At 42.8% G+C, this 15,849-nt stretch overlaps 1 protein-coding gene across 1 annotated transcript in view; it reads right to left on the bottom strand.

Moving 5' to 3' along the window:
- Positions 1-2,117: 2,117 nt before the first annotated feature.
- The window catches only part of tspan9a (tetraspanin 9a), a 162,201-nt gene continuing 148,469 nt past the window's right edge, over positions 2,118-15,849 (bottom strand). Inside the window, exon 7 of the mRNA XM_080438750.1 lies at positions 2,118-6,433. Within this exon, the coding sequence (XP_080294876.1) occupies positions 6,362-6,433 (72 nt within the window). The 3' untranslated portion in view covers positions 2,118-6,361. The remainder of the gene's footprint in view (positions 6,434-15,849) is intronic.

Consider the following 15,849-nt stretch of genomic DNA (forward strand, 5'->3'; position numbering starts at 1 on the left):
CACTATCTGGGTTAATTGGAAATTTCATAATTTAAAGAGTTGAATTGATTTATGTTTGGGATGAAGAAACAAATGTAAAAAAGAACATGCCATATAGAAAAAAAAATTACAACCCAGGAAAAAAAATGTATTCACCGTTGATTCTATTCACTTTATTTCAGTACATGTTACTAATACAAAATAATCTGTACAAAGGCTAAAATAGGTCATAGTTTTGCATAGAAGGAACAGTGATGCAAAAAGAGAAAGCCAGGATGGAATGGCACAATTAACTCCACTCACTATCACACGAGGGCATGGATAACAATTGGGATAACCAAAGGATAAAGCTTCAGTACAAAAATACTCTGCCCTTCACACCAGGCTATAGAAATACTCCACAAATTGGCCAATGTTAGCACTTTCATCTTCTCTCCCCTAACATCCCTTCACTTGGTTCGCCCCGTGATTACCTCATCTCAGTTTCTGCAGAGAACTTGCTGTTTCGTTGCCAAATCCCCTCCAAACCTGAAATCGTTTCGCGAGCAATTCAGCTTCAAACGCTATTTTAAATGCTGTCTTCCATGGCTGACAGCACCAAGGAAGGAAGGGGGGGATGGGGGTTGGGTGAAAAAAAGGAATACATCAACAGCGTCAAGTCACCAAACATGAAAGGCAATGAGCGTACGGTATCGTGAAGATTTTGTGAACACTCTTTTTTCCTTTATTTAAAAAATAGTATGTTTTAGAGAATGAAGAATGTAGTGCACCACCTACTATAGAAGATTCAAGAGTGCTTTTACATGTAGCAAAAGAAAAAAGGCTGACAGGTAATCAGAGAGATAAGGACTAACTGCCACCCACCGGAACACAACATCAAACAACGCTGTTGCATGAGCATACATTTCCACCGCTCAGATACTCAGCTACAGCAGGGGGTGTGGGGGGATTAGAGGGGAAGATTATATAAAGAAAAATATATGTCAAAGGTGGTAAAAAATAAAAACTCCAAATTCTTCTCAGCGGACAAAACCAAACGACGGCATGTGCATTATTCTCCCTTTTTTCGTCTCGGTGGCTTTGTGACCGATTTTATGCTGTCACGCGCCGGTTTCACAAACGCCAAAAATAGCAGTTCCACGAGGCTCACACCACGTCTCATCCGCGCCACGCTGTGAGCTCGTACAATCGGCTATTTTCGGCGAGCGCTACCGTCGCGCGACGAAGTAAAAATCGTGCTTTTTACTGGCAGTGCTTCCGTGGGATGAGAGGGAATACTTTATACTCCTCAGGGAATACTAACAAAAACAACACAATTTACATATAATTTACACTGCTCCTGCAATAAAATAAAAATACAGATCCAAACAGTAAGAACTATCAAACGAGAAAAAAAAAGAAAAAAAAAAGCATAAAAGAACAGGGTGGGGGGGGGGGGGGGTAGAGGTCGTTCCCGAAAATGAGAAATTGACATCCCCCAAAAAAATGTACAGACAAAAAGCATGGGTTCTTTTGGTTAGTTACTTCAGTATTAGATGATGCCAATTAACATAAGGTTAATGCAAAATGTCATTACTTCGGGCAGCGGTACAGTCTAACAGTACAGTACATCAATTGTGAAATGAATATATTTACACCCAGGACTAATGGTAGAGGAGTAATACTGTGAGATGAGCTCTGCGGTACACAGTGGCATTCAATAGAACACACTACAGAGGATGAAAACACTGGCATTTAGATAATGGCCTTCTCATAGACAAGCCACACTTGCACACATCAACAGTGGTGGAAAGTAACTAAGTACATTTACTTAAGTACTGTACTTAAGTACAATTTTGAGGTATTTTTTTTACTTTAGTGGAATATTTCCAATTTCCAATACTTTTACTTCTACTCCACTACATCTCAGATCCAAATATTGTACTCCACTAGATTTATTTGAAAACTTTAGTTACTAGTTACTTTTCAGATATAAATGATTATATTATGAAACATTAACCACTTTAGCCCTATCTTATACTTATAAGATAGGGCTACTTATACTTAAAATAGCCGATCTACAAGCTCACAACACATCACATCGCGACGCGTTGTGAGCTTGTGGATCTGCTATTTCCAAACATTTTAGTAGGCCTACTTATACTTTTGGTACTTTTAAGTACATTTTGATATCAATACTTTTGTACCTTTACTCAAGTAAATGTTGAATTCTGGACTTTTACTTGTAACAGAGTACTTCTATCTTGCAGTATTGATACCTTTACTTAAGTAAAACATTTACCGGTAAGTACTTTTTCCACCACTGGATCTCAGAACAGCACAGCATGTGTCCTGTTTGTTTCATCCAAGTCTGTGTGTCTAACATAATCTCTCTCCAAGTGTGAATTCATTATGATAAATGCCGGTGGCAATGTTAAGACAAGACAGGCGTTATTTTCACCTTGCAGGCGAACGCTTGTGATGTTTGCGCTGAACTCACGTGACTAATCCTCTTTGCAAACAAACGCTTAATGGCGCCGTGCTCTTGCAAGGAGTGACACTGATCCTCCGTCTGTTTCGGAACACAAACGAAGAAAACAAACAAAAAAGAAACCCACCTCGTGACGGGGGAACAAACAAAAGCATCAGCAAACAACATTGGGCGTATAAAACGAAGTGAAACCATGACAGACAAATAATTGTACAGGAAGAACAATCGTTAAACAACTTGCATTCCCCCCAAAAACGTAACAAAAAAGAAAGTCCTTAAAAACAATGGAAACTAAAACTCGGCAGCAGAGCTGAAGGCATGATGACAAAGAATACAAAGAAAATAATGTCAGAATGACGGCAGGACGGTCTCTCCTCGCCTCAGTGACTAGTTGACACGCTTCCAGAGATCAGTTAGAGATATTAGATTTGTCACTTAACCACTTAAGCCCCATACAAAAAAAAGAAATCTAAATGTTTCAATGTTTTGTTTTGTTTTTTATTCAAAAATAGCAGATCTGCGAGTCTACATCACGACACGTCATAAGCTTGTATAGACTGGCGATTTTCAAAACAATATTTCACGAGCCCAAAATATGGATTAAAGTGGTTGTGTATGACATAAATCTTACCCCCCCTCCCCTCCACCCACTGTGTTTCAAAACGTGCTTGTATTCTTAACCTAATACACACATTCTCACACGCTGTGCCATGTTGGAGTGCCGTTCCCAGTCCTGTATACGCGACGCGGCCCCACACAAGAAAACCATTGATCACCATCACCATCTCAAATCCCATGGTTATTGTGTAAATGCTGTGCAATCCATTAACGCTAAATACAGGACAATAGCATACTTTGTTTGTGGGCAGAGAAAGGGCGATGTCATCTTTCCTCTCGGTTCCACGTGCCAAGGGACGGGGGATAAAAACGAACTACATCGCAAAGCTGCTATTAGGTCACCCAAAGAGGCTGACTGTGCTTGTACGGTGTGGGGAGGGGGGGGGGGGGGTGCCTAGTACTGTACGTCCCCGTATATAGCTCTGAACGTCTGTTGACCCAGGCACTAAATAGATGGGTCCTGAGTCGAGTCGAGCAGAGTGGTACGTCGTCACAATTTTTTCCTTGGTGAGTTCGTCACGGTTCGAGCACATGGATGGCGTTGGATGGCACAGCGGTGAATCACGTCCTAGTGGGAGGGTCAGTGGACCTCCTCCGCATCCAAACGGGATATCCTCGGGGCTCAGCGTTCCCCAGGATATATTGTAACGCATAAGCATAAGCGTCCCGAAAATACAAAAGAATGACGGCGGGTGAGAGAATGTGAAATGTGTGAGGTTTGTGGTTTTTTTGTGTGTTATCCCGCACGGTGTAGCAGCAATGCAAAAAGCGTCAGAGTTCTAATATGTCATCCGATGCGGAGTACCTGTACGAACACTCCTGTCGACGCAACGGGATGATATTCAGAACAGAGGCGCCTCTGGTCCCCGAATGGTTTCTTATACCAGATTTGTTTGTAACACGACCTTCCTACCTTAACCACTTAAACCCTACGTACTTCGTTCGTACGGTAAATAGCAAAAATAGGCGATCTACAGGCTCATAGCTTGTATATATATTTTTTTTTAAATCTTTGACAATTTTTGACTTTACATTTCCAAAACAGGGATGAACAGGTTGAAAGTGGTTCACGAAAGATCCCTTCCATTCTACGATGTGAGTATTATATACGCAAACGCACACGTACTTTTACAGTACATGGAACACAAGGAGCTGGCAGACGTCTGCCATGTGAAACGTGTGAATGCAATCCAACAGCAGAGTTACCAACACAGACAGTAACAGTATTCTCGTTCCGATCAAATCCGACAAGACGCGCGAGACCCCCTGCTGCGGATCAGCGGGCGAACAGATCCTGCCTACACGAGGATGAGATGAGACCCCCCAGCTGTGAGACCCCTACCACCTCCTCTACTCCATATCCGCCAATATAAAAAGGAGAATACAGAATTCTTGCAGTCGTCCAACACCAGAGGAAACTGTATAGGGTCAGCGGCCTGTGGGATATTGCAAGTTGACCCCCCCAAATAATTGGCAAAATGCTTGGATTTTGATAATATAATATTAAAACAATTAATGTAAAAAGCATGTCATCGTATTTTTCATTGTGATACCGATAAATAGGAACTTAAAGTGTACTCTGTTAGTTTGACTGATTGATCGATCGATTGATTGATCGATCATTAAAATAAACATGCTCTGAAAATGCGGCCGAAAGGCTGGCCGTAATAAAAAAAAATGTTTAAATCAAGTGGGCCTTGATCCAGAAATGATTTTGGAGAACCATGTGGAATACAGAGTTTGTGGAGCCTTTCCCACACCCACCACTGTACAGATTAATGTAACGACTGTGACAGGCAGGGATTTCAGCAGAAAATGTTGCGTTGCGGTGTAAAGCTCTGCGTGTAAAACGGAGAGATGGAGACGGATGAGGACAGGAGTTGAGGAAAAAACGGAAAAGGGGGTGGGAGGTGGGGGGTGTTTGGGGGGGGGGGGGCGTTCGGAACAAAAGAAGCGAGCTCGGGAGCGGGAGCGCATGGAGAGAAGATGCCTCTCTCGCCTACGAGAGCGCCAATCGATGGCAGCGATGACGTCCGCGGACTCCGGGAGACGTCTCTTCCTCAGCCCCGTTTCCATTCTTCTCCGAGGTTATATACCGTCGTGCAAGCTCTGACAAAGTCATGTTACACAAAACACACGCACGCACACCCACACACCCGTAACCACCGCACGAACGGTTTGCAAGGTCTGCAGTCCCCGGAAAGCATTGCTGAATTCTCATCACTTGACTTGTCTATATCTGCCTTTTTTCAACAGCCGGTTCCGTCTGGTTTCGTACGGAATGGGAATACTGTTACGGTCTGACAATACGCTGTGTGTGTGTGTGTGTGTGTGCGGCGCGTGTACAGTGTGTGTGTGTGTGTTGCATCAATGCGTATGCGTTAGTGCACTCAAAAACGAAAATCGTTAAAAATATCGAGCATGTTGCACAATAATCACCCCAAAATTCTGTCCAATACTTCCCCCGTGATCATTCCCTGTACGCGCACGTCCGTCCACACTCTCAAGTTCACTACAGTTGACCGAGAGAAAGGGACGATCGCGGATCACGCCACTCGCGCCACATCGGCCTTTTCCCCTCGCCGTCGCCGACCTGAAGATCGGTGCTCCTTCCGAAGCAGATCGCATTAAATCTGATCGCGAAAAAAATGCGACATCTCAGAGCTCCCTGCACCAATCTGATCGATAACATTACATTCCACAAAAATCAATTAAACAAAAAAACGACAAAATAAAGAAACGAATGATGAAAAACATCCGACAAACGTTCGATCCGCGGAGTAGAAAACACAAGCATGCTAGGTGGGAACCTTTCTTCAGAAAACCTTTAACAACTTAACATGAGTCAGTATGAGGGGGGTTGACAAAAGGTGCTCCCCGTAGTTTCCCGCTGGGGATGGATGTGAGCGTTTAAACGATGTGTCCGTCGTCTCACAGAATCCATTCTTTCTGCAAAAAAAGGGGGCGGGGCGGGGGCAGGGGGGGGGGGGGGGGTTAGCTCAAGCAACAACGACTAAATAGAACCGTGATAAAGAAGAGGGGGGTTCCTTCCTTGTCCTTCATCTCCCAGTCATGTTTACTCTTTGGCAAAATGAAGGGCGGGTGGAGAGAGCAGAACTGAGTGGGAGGGTGGTGGGGGTCACTGTACATAGGATTATGGGAAATGGGGGTGGCGGGGGCGGGGGTTATAAAGAGGGGGGGGGGGGGGGGTGTTCAGAGTTCAGAGTCTATCCCATCAGGCAGTGGGGCTCCTCTTCGTTTTTCCCGGGGTCCTATAGCTCCCCCCGGCTCCGGCTAAGCGTCGTACTTCTTCCCCGTTCTGTGGATTTGGTGGAACAGTATCATGGAGAACGCCATGCCCAGGAGCTGTGGAGGAAGAGGGAGACACAAGGAGATGTGTGAGTGGGGAATGGGGATGTACTGTAGAGTGGTTCTCAAAGTGGGGTTCCTTTTCCCAGGGGGTCCCCAGCAAAAAGATGTAAGAAAAAATGCAGATCTGCTATTTTTGAAAATCTTTGAAAAGTTTCAAAAATGTTTGGAAAACATGTATCAGTTTTCTGATAGAAGCTTTTTCAGGACAGTTTTGAAAGAAACCAATGATTCACATCCTTTAATGGATGATGTCAGGGCATTCCAGACAGGCAGCCTCTGTGGATAGCTATATAAAGCACAGCTCAAGACCTATTTCTTCACTCTTGCTTTTAGTTGATTTTTTAATCTCTGTGTTGTTGTTATTCATGTCCTCACTGCTTTGCCTGATTCACTGCCTTTTTTGCTATATATAAAAATAAAAATAAATGTTGTTTTATGCTTTTGCTTTTCTTTTTTGCTTTATTGTTACATTATTTGTACTTTTTCAGTAAAGCACTTGTGCTTTATTCTTGCTCTGTAAAGCACTTTGAGCTGCATTTCATGTCAAGGTGCCATACAAATAAAGTTTATTATTAATATAATTATTATTCCATTATGGTGGCAGAGTAGTAGAATGAGAATTTTCCCATGTTTGGTTCAAGGGGGTTCCAGATTGTAGGCGCTCCCTCTGGTGTTGTGGTGGGTGTCACTCATTACAGATTGGTCAAAGTAACGTTTTATTCAACATAAAAGCTGTTTAAATGAATGTGTTTGGCGTATGTGTTGTCCACATTTGATATGGCCGCCTTGGGCCAGTGTGCAAAGTTTGGATGTTCAGTAACAGTATCTCTCTCTCTCTCTCTCTCTCTCGCTCTCTCTCTCTGACGGTCTTGAATTGAACAACAAACTCAGCTGGTATCTCGCTAGGAGGAAATCGTGCAGCATGAGCTAGCATTAACCCATTAAGACCTGAGGCAGATTCTACAAATATCCTATAAATCCTAACAGTTTTCTGAAAAAACTATCGTTGCTATAATATCAGTGGTTCTCAAACTTTTTCATGCAAGGACCACCCAAAATTATATGTATTTGGCCGCCGACCTCCCATCTCAAAATATTTAGTTCCAGGGACCCCCCAGAAGCAAAGATTTGAATTAAAAATGTTCGCTTTAAAATAATATATATATTCAAAGATTTGCACACATTTTCAAAACTTTTCAAAAACAGCAGATCTACAAGCTTGTAGCTTTGAGCTTGTAGATCTGCTATTTTTTTAAGAGTGTGTTAAAATAATGTTTTTTAACTCAAATAAAAAAATGACACAGATGCGTTTCCCGTTCTTAATGGGTTAAGTCAATGAGGTGCCACCGAATAAAGAGCTTTGAAGTTTCCATTTCCCCCTGATACTCCACACATCAAACGTGAGACGTGAGACTGATCCTAAAACCATTATCTGGTGACGGGTACGGGAAGTATGGAAGCATAACGTCTATCTGAACCTGTCCTATTTAACGGAGGCTTGTTCCAGTGGGATGCATGGAGAAAGCTCCTGATTCGCTCCTCTTGGTTCTCAGGGCCGCTCGAAAAGAAAACATGATTGTATCTTAAGCTGCCGTCAATCAACAAGAGGTCAGGAAAATAAAAGTGTGACGTGACAGTAATCACAACAGCATACTGTAAGTGACGGGACTGACAAAATATCCCTTGATACTCTTCTTTCTTTTCTTTTTTTTTACCCCTTCCCGCAATCTGTTTATCTGTGTTTTCAGAGAGACAGTGCACTGAAGTTGGTCAATACAGTCATGGTAAGCTACGTGTTAAAGTGATAGTTCACCCCGAAAATGACTTTTTGTCTCCGCCTGGCCGAAAGGCATGGCGAGAGTATGTTTTACCCCCTGTCCGTCCGTCCGTCCGTCCGTCCGTCAGTGTGTCCGTCCGTCCGTCCGTCCGTCTGCGAGCGGCTAATCTCCGACACCGTTGGCCCACTCGCTCCGAAACTGTGCACACACACTCCCTGGATGCCAATTCAGAACCTCTGCCCCAAATTTTCACATAGCCCTGTTATAGCGCCACCAGGAGGCCGATTTGTGCAAAACCCATTTACTCCTACAGATTTTATCCAAACGTCATGCAAATCGGTACACAGTATCTCTATAGTCATGTGATCAACACGGATCTGTCCGATTTTCCATACTCCATCCTCATTGGCTAAGGTTGGCTTCCAAAGTTTGCAGGATTGGTCCGTTTTGAACAAAATGCCTCAAATCATGAACGCAGCTTGCGATTTCCGTGAAATTTCACACGCACATTCCCACTAGGCCGAGGAAGAAATGGCACCTTTTTCACATTGGCCTCTTATAGCGCCACCAGCGGGTCTAATTTAGCAAAACAATTTGGAACAAAAGACTCAAATCATGAATGCAGTGTCCGATTGCCATGAAAGGCCTAAGAAGAAATGACACCCTTTTCACATTGGCCTATTATAGCGCCACCAGGAGGCCACGATAACGTACCTGACCTGGCGGAGACCTGTGCTCCGAGGAGCACTTTTCCTAGTTTCCTATCGATTAGTCACCCCATGGAGACTTGAATGAATGGATATTTTTAGTTTTTTGTCGCATTCCTAAGCGGTTCGGACCGGTAGGCAGCGGTTCTGGTATAGGAGAAACAAAGGATACTCATTGTGACTCCTACCGGAACCGCTGCCAGTCATCAAACGATTGGCTTTGGAATGTGACAAAAACAAAAAAAACCATCTCCATGGGGTGACTAATCGATAGGAAAAAAAAAATCATTTTGTGGGTGAACTATCCCTTTAAGCAAGACAGACACAAAATTACGCAGAGGCAAGATGAGGACATGACAGATACGACAAAAATAAAGAAATACCGAAGCGAATAAAAAAGCTGTCACTCTGAAGTATCTGACGAATCAATCAGAAATATCTGGATGGGTCCAGCTCATTTACATGTTTGAAAAAAGGGTCCTACAGTACATCTTGCAGAATTTCTTCAGGGAGCCGCCACCCCTCCCCCCCCTCCCCTCCCCCAGGCCAACAAGAAGAACCTGATTCTTTCCAGTTAGACAAAGTTAAGTACATCTCCTCTCCTCAGGGGGATGTGAAGGGGTTCGCTGGAGATTTCCACTTAAGTGATATCAAACGTCTAGCTAATAGGGTGACAAAGGCTATTAACCCCTTCAATCCGGGAAGAACGCATCTGTGTCATTTTAGATTTTAGAGCTATGACCATTATTTTATACTTTGGCCATAAATAGCAGATCTACAAGCTCATGGCTACGAGTTTTGTAGATCTGCTCTTTTTGAAAAATCTTGAACATTTCAAAAAATCTTTGAATGCATATATTTTTATAGCGAACAATCTTTGCATCTGGAGGTCCCTGGAACAAACTATTCTACAAATATTCACTTTAATATATATATATATATTCAAAGATTTGCACACATTTTCACGATTTTTCAAAAATAGCAGATCTACAAGCTCGTAGCGCGGCACCGAGCTTGTAGATCTGCTATTTTTGAACAGCCAAAAAAATCAAAAAAATGACACAGATACGTTCCCGGTCTTCATGGGTTAAAGGCTGCCTCCAGGGAAGACAGTGAATATCCTCGATATACTCTTGAACCAAACATGAACTTCAAAAACGTTCACGCTGCTATGATCCGATATGCATGGATATTATTACGTTTCTTGTGGTCCGTGCCGCTATGTCTGAACAGAAGGGTACGGCAGCTGTCCCCTTTGGTGTTATGGAAATGTCTACGGTGTGTATACTGTAGACATTTCCATAACACTACCGTTACCGTAACATAACGTCACTGTTAGGGCGGAAACGAAGAAAATAACCTGTGTTCCATTGGATCCAATGTATAATTCTTTGTTTACTTTTCACTGGTTAAATATTTATAAAACCGACAGACTTAAAGGGATATTTCACCCAGGGATAGTTCTATCTATTTGTCACCCCATGGAGACATGAATTCAGGGATATTTTTTTTGGTTTCTGTAGCATTCCTAAGCCAATAATTTGATGACCAGTGGACCGGTAGGAGACACAAAGGAGACTATTTGTGTCTCCTACCGGAACCGCTGCCGGTCATCAAATTATTGGCTTGCTACAAAAACAAAATATATATCCATGAATTGAAGTCTCCAAAAGTCATTTTAATCCCTTTTTTTTTTAACAGAAAAAAAGGCTAAAATAGACATGACGCTTGTAGAACTTGTAGATTTTCGTGACAGTGTAATACAATGTACAGCGTACAAGAAACAGAGTCTACACAAGGAGATACTACGTTCTGCCCCTTCTGCTTAGAAAAGCCAAATTCTCCCATGTTGTGAATACATAACAGAATTGTGCAGGGTCTACTGAAACTAAATCTGTGATGTGATGTATAGTGATGTGATACGGCCTCTGGGCTGGTTCCAAAATCTAACATTAGGTGATTTAACCCGTTTAATCCGGGAACGCATCTCTGTCATTTTAGATTTCTTTGGCTATTCAAAAATAGCAGATATACAAGCTCATAGCGCGGCACCGAGTGCCGCGCTACGAGCTTGTAGATCTGCTATTTTTGAAAAATCGTGAAGATTTGCGCAAATCTTTGAACATAATATATTTTTTAAAGCGAACATTTGCAACCGTCAAATGTCTAAACAATGTCGTAATTTTTCAACAACAACAAAAAAAGCTATATCAGTGGTGCTCAAACTTTTCCTTGTCAAGGACCACCCAAAATGATATGTTTTTGGCCACTGATCCCCATCAAAATATGTTGTTGCAGGGACCCCCCCCAGAAGCAAAGATTTGAGTGAAATATGTTGTTTCCAAAAAAAAATACATGTTTTCAAAGATTTGCACAAAGAACTACAAGCTTGTAGATTTTTGAATAGCCACAAGAATAAAAATAATGGTTTACAGCTTAAAATCTAAAATGACACAGATGCGTTCCCGGTCTAAATAGGTTAAGGGAAGTCTTGCGTGCCACGTCTCAAGCTATTAGAATGACAACGTAAGGTACGGTTGGTCAATACAGTCGTGCTACAGCTGTGTTGTACAAGTAAGCATGACTATCTCCCCTCCCTCCCCGGAGAATTATGTGCTGCACAAAATCTGGATCAGGATGTGGTCAAAGGGAAAAAGCGATGATGCAGAGTAAAAACAGAGTAGAAACGCCAAAAGGAAGGCAAGAGAGCAGTGGTGTAGAATTTTACTTCTACTCCACTACCATCTCAGAGGCAAATATTTTTACTCCGCTACAATTTTATGAAAACTTTAGTTACTAGTTACTTTGTAGATTTGAATTATTATTACAAAACATACATTAACCACTTCAGCCCTATTTACATTTCAGCCATTTGAAAATTGCCGATTTGCAAGCTCACAATGTGCGACGCATTGTGAGCTTGTTGATCTTCTATTTTCAAAAGATTTGTATACATTTTATACCTCTGAAAACTTGTGAAATGGGACATTCGGCATAATGAGTACTTTCTACTTTTGGTACTTTAAGTACATTTTGATACCAATACTTTTGTACTTTAACTCAAGTACATTTTGAATACGGGACTTCTACAGTATTTCTACATTGCAGTATTTATACTTTTACTTAAGTAAAGAAATGTAGTACTTTTTCCACCACTGCAAGTCTTGGAAGTTTTTGTCTTGGTTTTTCCTGAGTATGGCCTCTTTGTGTGCTTTGGTGATCTCACCTGTTTGCTTTACTTGAAAAATAAATAAAAAATTGATCCAAAAAAAATAAAAATAAAAATAAAAAGAGAGAGAGAGAGAGAGAGAGAGAGAGAGAGAGAGAGAGAGAGAGAGAGAGAGAGAGAGAGAGATCCAGCAGACCCAGCAGAACCCATATCTGCTACTAGATGTAAGTACAGTACAACTATGTACAAACACAGCAGCAAGATTTGTGCAGAAGGAGCGAGTGCATTCTCCGGCAGCGGCAGCAGCCGCGGAACTGCCGCGGAACTGCCGGTGGAGGAGCGGCAGCTCCCGGCAGTGACTGCCGGCTGTGGAGCGGCAGCTGCCGGCGGAGCAGCGGAACTGCCGCGGAACTGCCGTTGGAGGAGCGGCAGTCGCGGAACTGCCGGTGGAGGAGCCGCAGTCAACTTCTTTTTTCCGCCGATAAAGTATAGTTTTGGACCATGACGGAGGCGCGCCGACTCAGTAGACCTTGGGGCCAAGGAGTCGCGCCCGAGCGCCTCCAGGCGCGAGTGCCCGCGACGACCGGCCGATGGTCTACTAGTCGACTAAGCGCCGTCCGAGTTATGTACCGATAGGCACAGAATCGTAAATAATATTGGTGGGGACTGCGTTACACAAACGCAGCACACTCCCAAAGCTGGCGCCGCCGGCAGCTCCGCGGAAGCTGCCGCTGCCGGAAAATGCACTCGCTGTCCCTCGATTTGTGAGCTGTTGTGACAGGAGATACAACCACCTTAAGGACTACTAATTATCATGTGTATTCCTGCGAGTTGACCTCGACATACAACTATACTACTGTACATACGAACAGAACAACTATACGTTCAAATACATTATGAATACTGATTGTGCATGTGTGCGCGCGTGCGCTCGTGCGAACACGCGTATACATGGTAATTCGGCTCTAGTCTCTCCCTAGGCTGGCAGAGGGAGTGTAGCGCCCAGGATTACATAGACAATTGGCACTGGGTGAAAATAATGGGTTACAAAATCGTGGGATAAAAAAAATGAAAAATACATGGTAATTCAAATATATTTGAATAATCTATCTCTCCGCATTGTGAAGTATTTGAACTCTGTCGTGTGCCTGTGTGAAGCAAAGGGAGGCTACCAGTGCGCCTCAGCCTAAAGCGGCCAGTCCGGTGCGTCACTCGCAGGGCCAGGGACAACAGATGTAGCCTGGTAAACCCTCCCTCCGGAAATCTCAATTCCATTTCATTTCAGGAGTGAGTCTGGCCTGATCCGCCTGTCTGCAATATTGGCTGTGCTGGAGTTGGGCGGGAGTAATACCGTTGACTGACAACCCCTTCAGCCAATGATAATTTTTCCCCTTCAGCCAATCAGCAGTTCACCAGTCTTAATGTGACGCGACGGGACTTTTGAGACAGCCATACCCAAAATGGGTTGCCTTTTTCGGGTACAATGGTGTCACTGCCCGCCCCTACCAGTTCTCTAATTTTTTTTTTTTAAATAGGCTTTGTCATGATTAATTGACCACATATATGAAGTTAAACAACTAAATTCTATCCAAACGATATCTTATAAGTAAATTCCGTGCCTCAAAATAGAAGTTAGAGAGCTTTTTGAAGTAAAAAAATAGCGGAGAATTGGCCGCACAAGAAAAAGATGGCTGCCGTTCGTGTTTTGGGCTCACTCGAACTCGCCACCTGATTGGCCAACGTAAGCTGTCAATCACAGAACAATGAGCGACGACGCTGATAGGCCCGGCCGTTTGGCATACAGAGCCAATATTGCAGAGAGGCGGATCATGCCAGACTCACTCCTGAAATGAAATGGAATTGAGATTTCCGGAGGGAGGGTTTACCAGGCTACAACAGATGCACAAGAGATCAAAGCTGGGAGCAGCACGGACAGTTTAAGCCTTTCATTATTTAGGTGCAAGTACAAATAACGACTGACGTTTCGGTCTTACGACCTTCCTCAGAGTCCCTTGCACCTAGTACTTGAGTACTTGCACCTAAATAATAAAAAGCTTAACCCTTTCAGACCGAGAAAGCATCTGTGTCATTTCAAGATTTCTTTGGGCAATTCAAAAATAGCAGATCTACAAGCTCGAGCTTGTAGATCTGCTATTTTTTTGAAAAATCGTGAAAATGTGTGCAAATCTTTGAATATCTATTTTTTCCATAGCAAATATTTTTTAGCTCCGTTACAACTTCTGGGGGGTCCCTGGAACAAAATATTTTGAGATGGGGGTCCGCGGCCAAAATTCATATCATTTTGGGGGTCCTTGACATGAAAAGGTTTGAGAACCACTGATTATAGCGACATAATTAGGATAGTTAGGATTTAGAAGACATTCGTAGAATCCCCACCAGAAGCAAAGATTTGAGTTACAAATGTTTGCTTTGAAAATATGTATATTCAAAGATTTGCAAGATTTTTCAAAAAAAATAGCTGATCTGCAAGCTCATAGCTTGCGGTGCCGCACTATGAGCTTGTAGATCTGCTATTTTTGAATAGCCAAAGAAATCTAAAAAAAAGACGCAGATTCTTTCCCGGTCTTAATGGCTTAAACTGTCCGTGCTGCTCCAGAGTTGATCTCTTCTGCATGCCTGTGGAGCACTTTGAACTGCAACCCTGGATGAAAGGTGCTATACAAATGAAGTTGATTATTATTATTATTAAACCTATAAAAAGTGCTGCAATTTGCTTCAAAAGCTCTATACCATGAAGGCACCCTTGCCTATGTATTATATAACTATTCCTAACCACAAATGAACATTTTCATTTCATTTCGTAAACCATTTTTTTCTAAGTTGGAATGTGACGCACCTCTGTTTACACAGTTCTTCATTCCTTTTTAATTGTACACAATTTCTCAGTTTTTATTGTTTTCATTTGACACTTCTCATGCCAATAAGCTCCTTTGAATTGAATTGAGAGGGAGGGAGGGAGGGAGAGAGGAGGGAGGGAAAAAGAGACTGCTGTGACTTGAGAAGGTAACGGGAGGTAAGAATGAATCTTTAAAGCTACAGCAGTCATTTTCATATGGAATCATAAGCACGCAGGATGCAGACAGGGAGACTAGAGGCCGCCAGAAAAGATATGACAAGAATTGAAATAAACCCCACTGTGACACACACACAGCTCATGCATTACAATTAGCTCCACAGGGACATGATAGACAGCAGGACGGTATAAGAGTAAAGAAAAGCTATATAGCAGACACATAAATGAGAGGGGGGGGAAACTGGACAAGAGAGAAAGGAAAACAGTCAACCAAGAAGACAGCCGATCTGCCCGCACCTCAAGTGTTCCTCTCCTCTCTCCTCCTGTACTCCCTCGTCTCCCCCCTCCTACTGTAAACCCCCCCCAAATATGCTGTGTATCTTTGTATCTAACGGTGTTGATTTTGACAGCACATTTTGATTCAGTTTTAGTCATAGTCTTTTGAATAAAATTCCATTTGGTTTTAGTCATAATGTTTTAGTTTTTGTCTAATTTTAGTCGACTAAATCTACAGTCGATTTAGTCGACTAAAATGTATTTTGGCGGAGCCTTGATGCCGTCATAATGGCTGATTTTACACTTGGTTGCATGCTGAAAATAGCCGATCACAACACGTCGCAGCGCGACGCGTTGTGAGCTTGTAGATCTGCTATTTTCAGAGCGCAACACCCGAGCGCAACCAAACATAAAATAAATTCATCTCCACTAGTCCCTCCCTTTTT

This window comes from Gymnoscopelus braueri (genome assembly GCF_963280865.1).
Source record: "Gymnoscopelus braueri genome assembly, chromosome: 9".
Lineage (NCBI taxonomy): Eukaryota > Metazoa > Chordata > Actinopteri > Myctophiformes > Myctophidae > Gymnoscopelus > Gymnoscopelus braueri.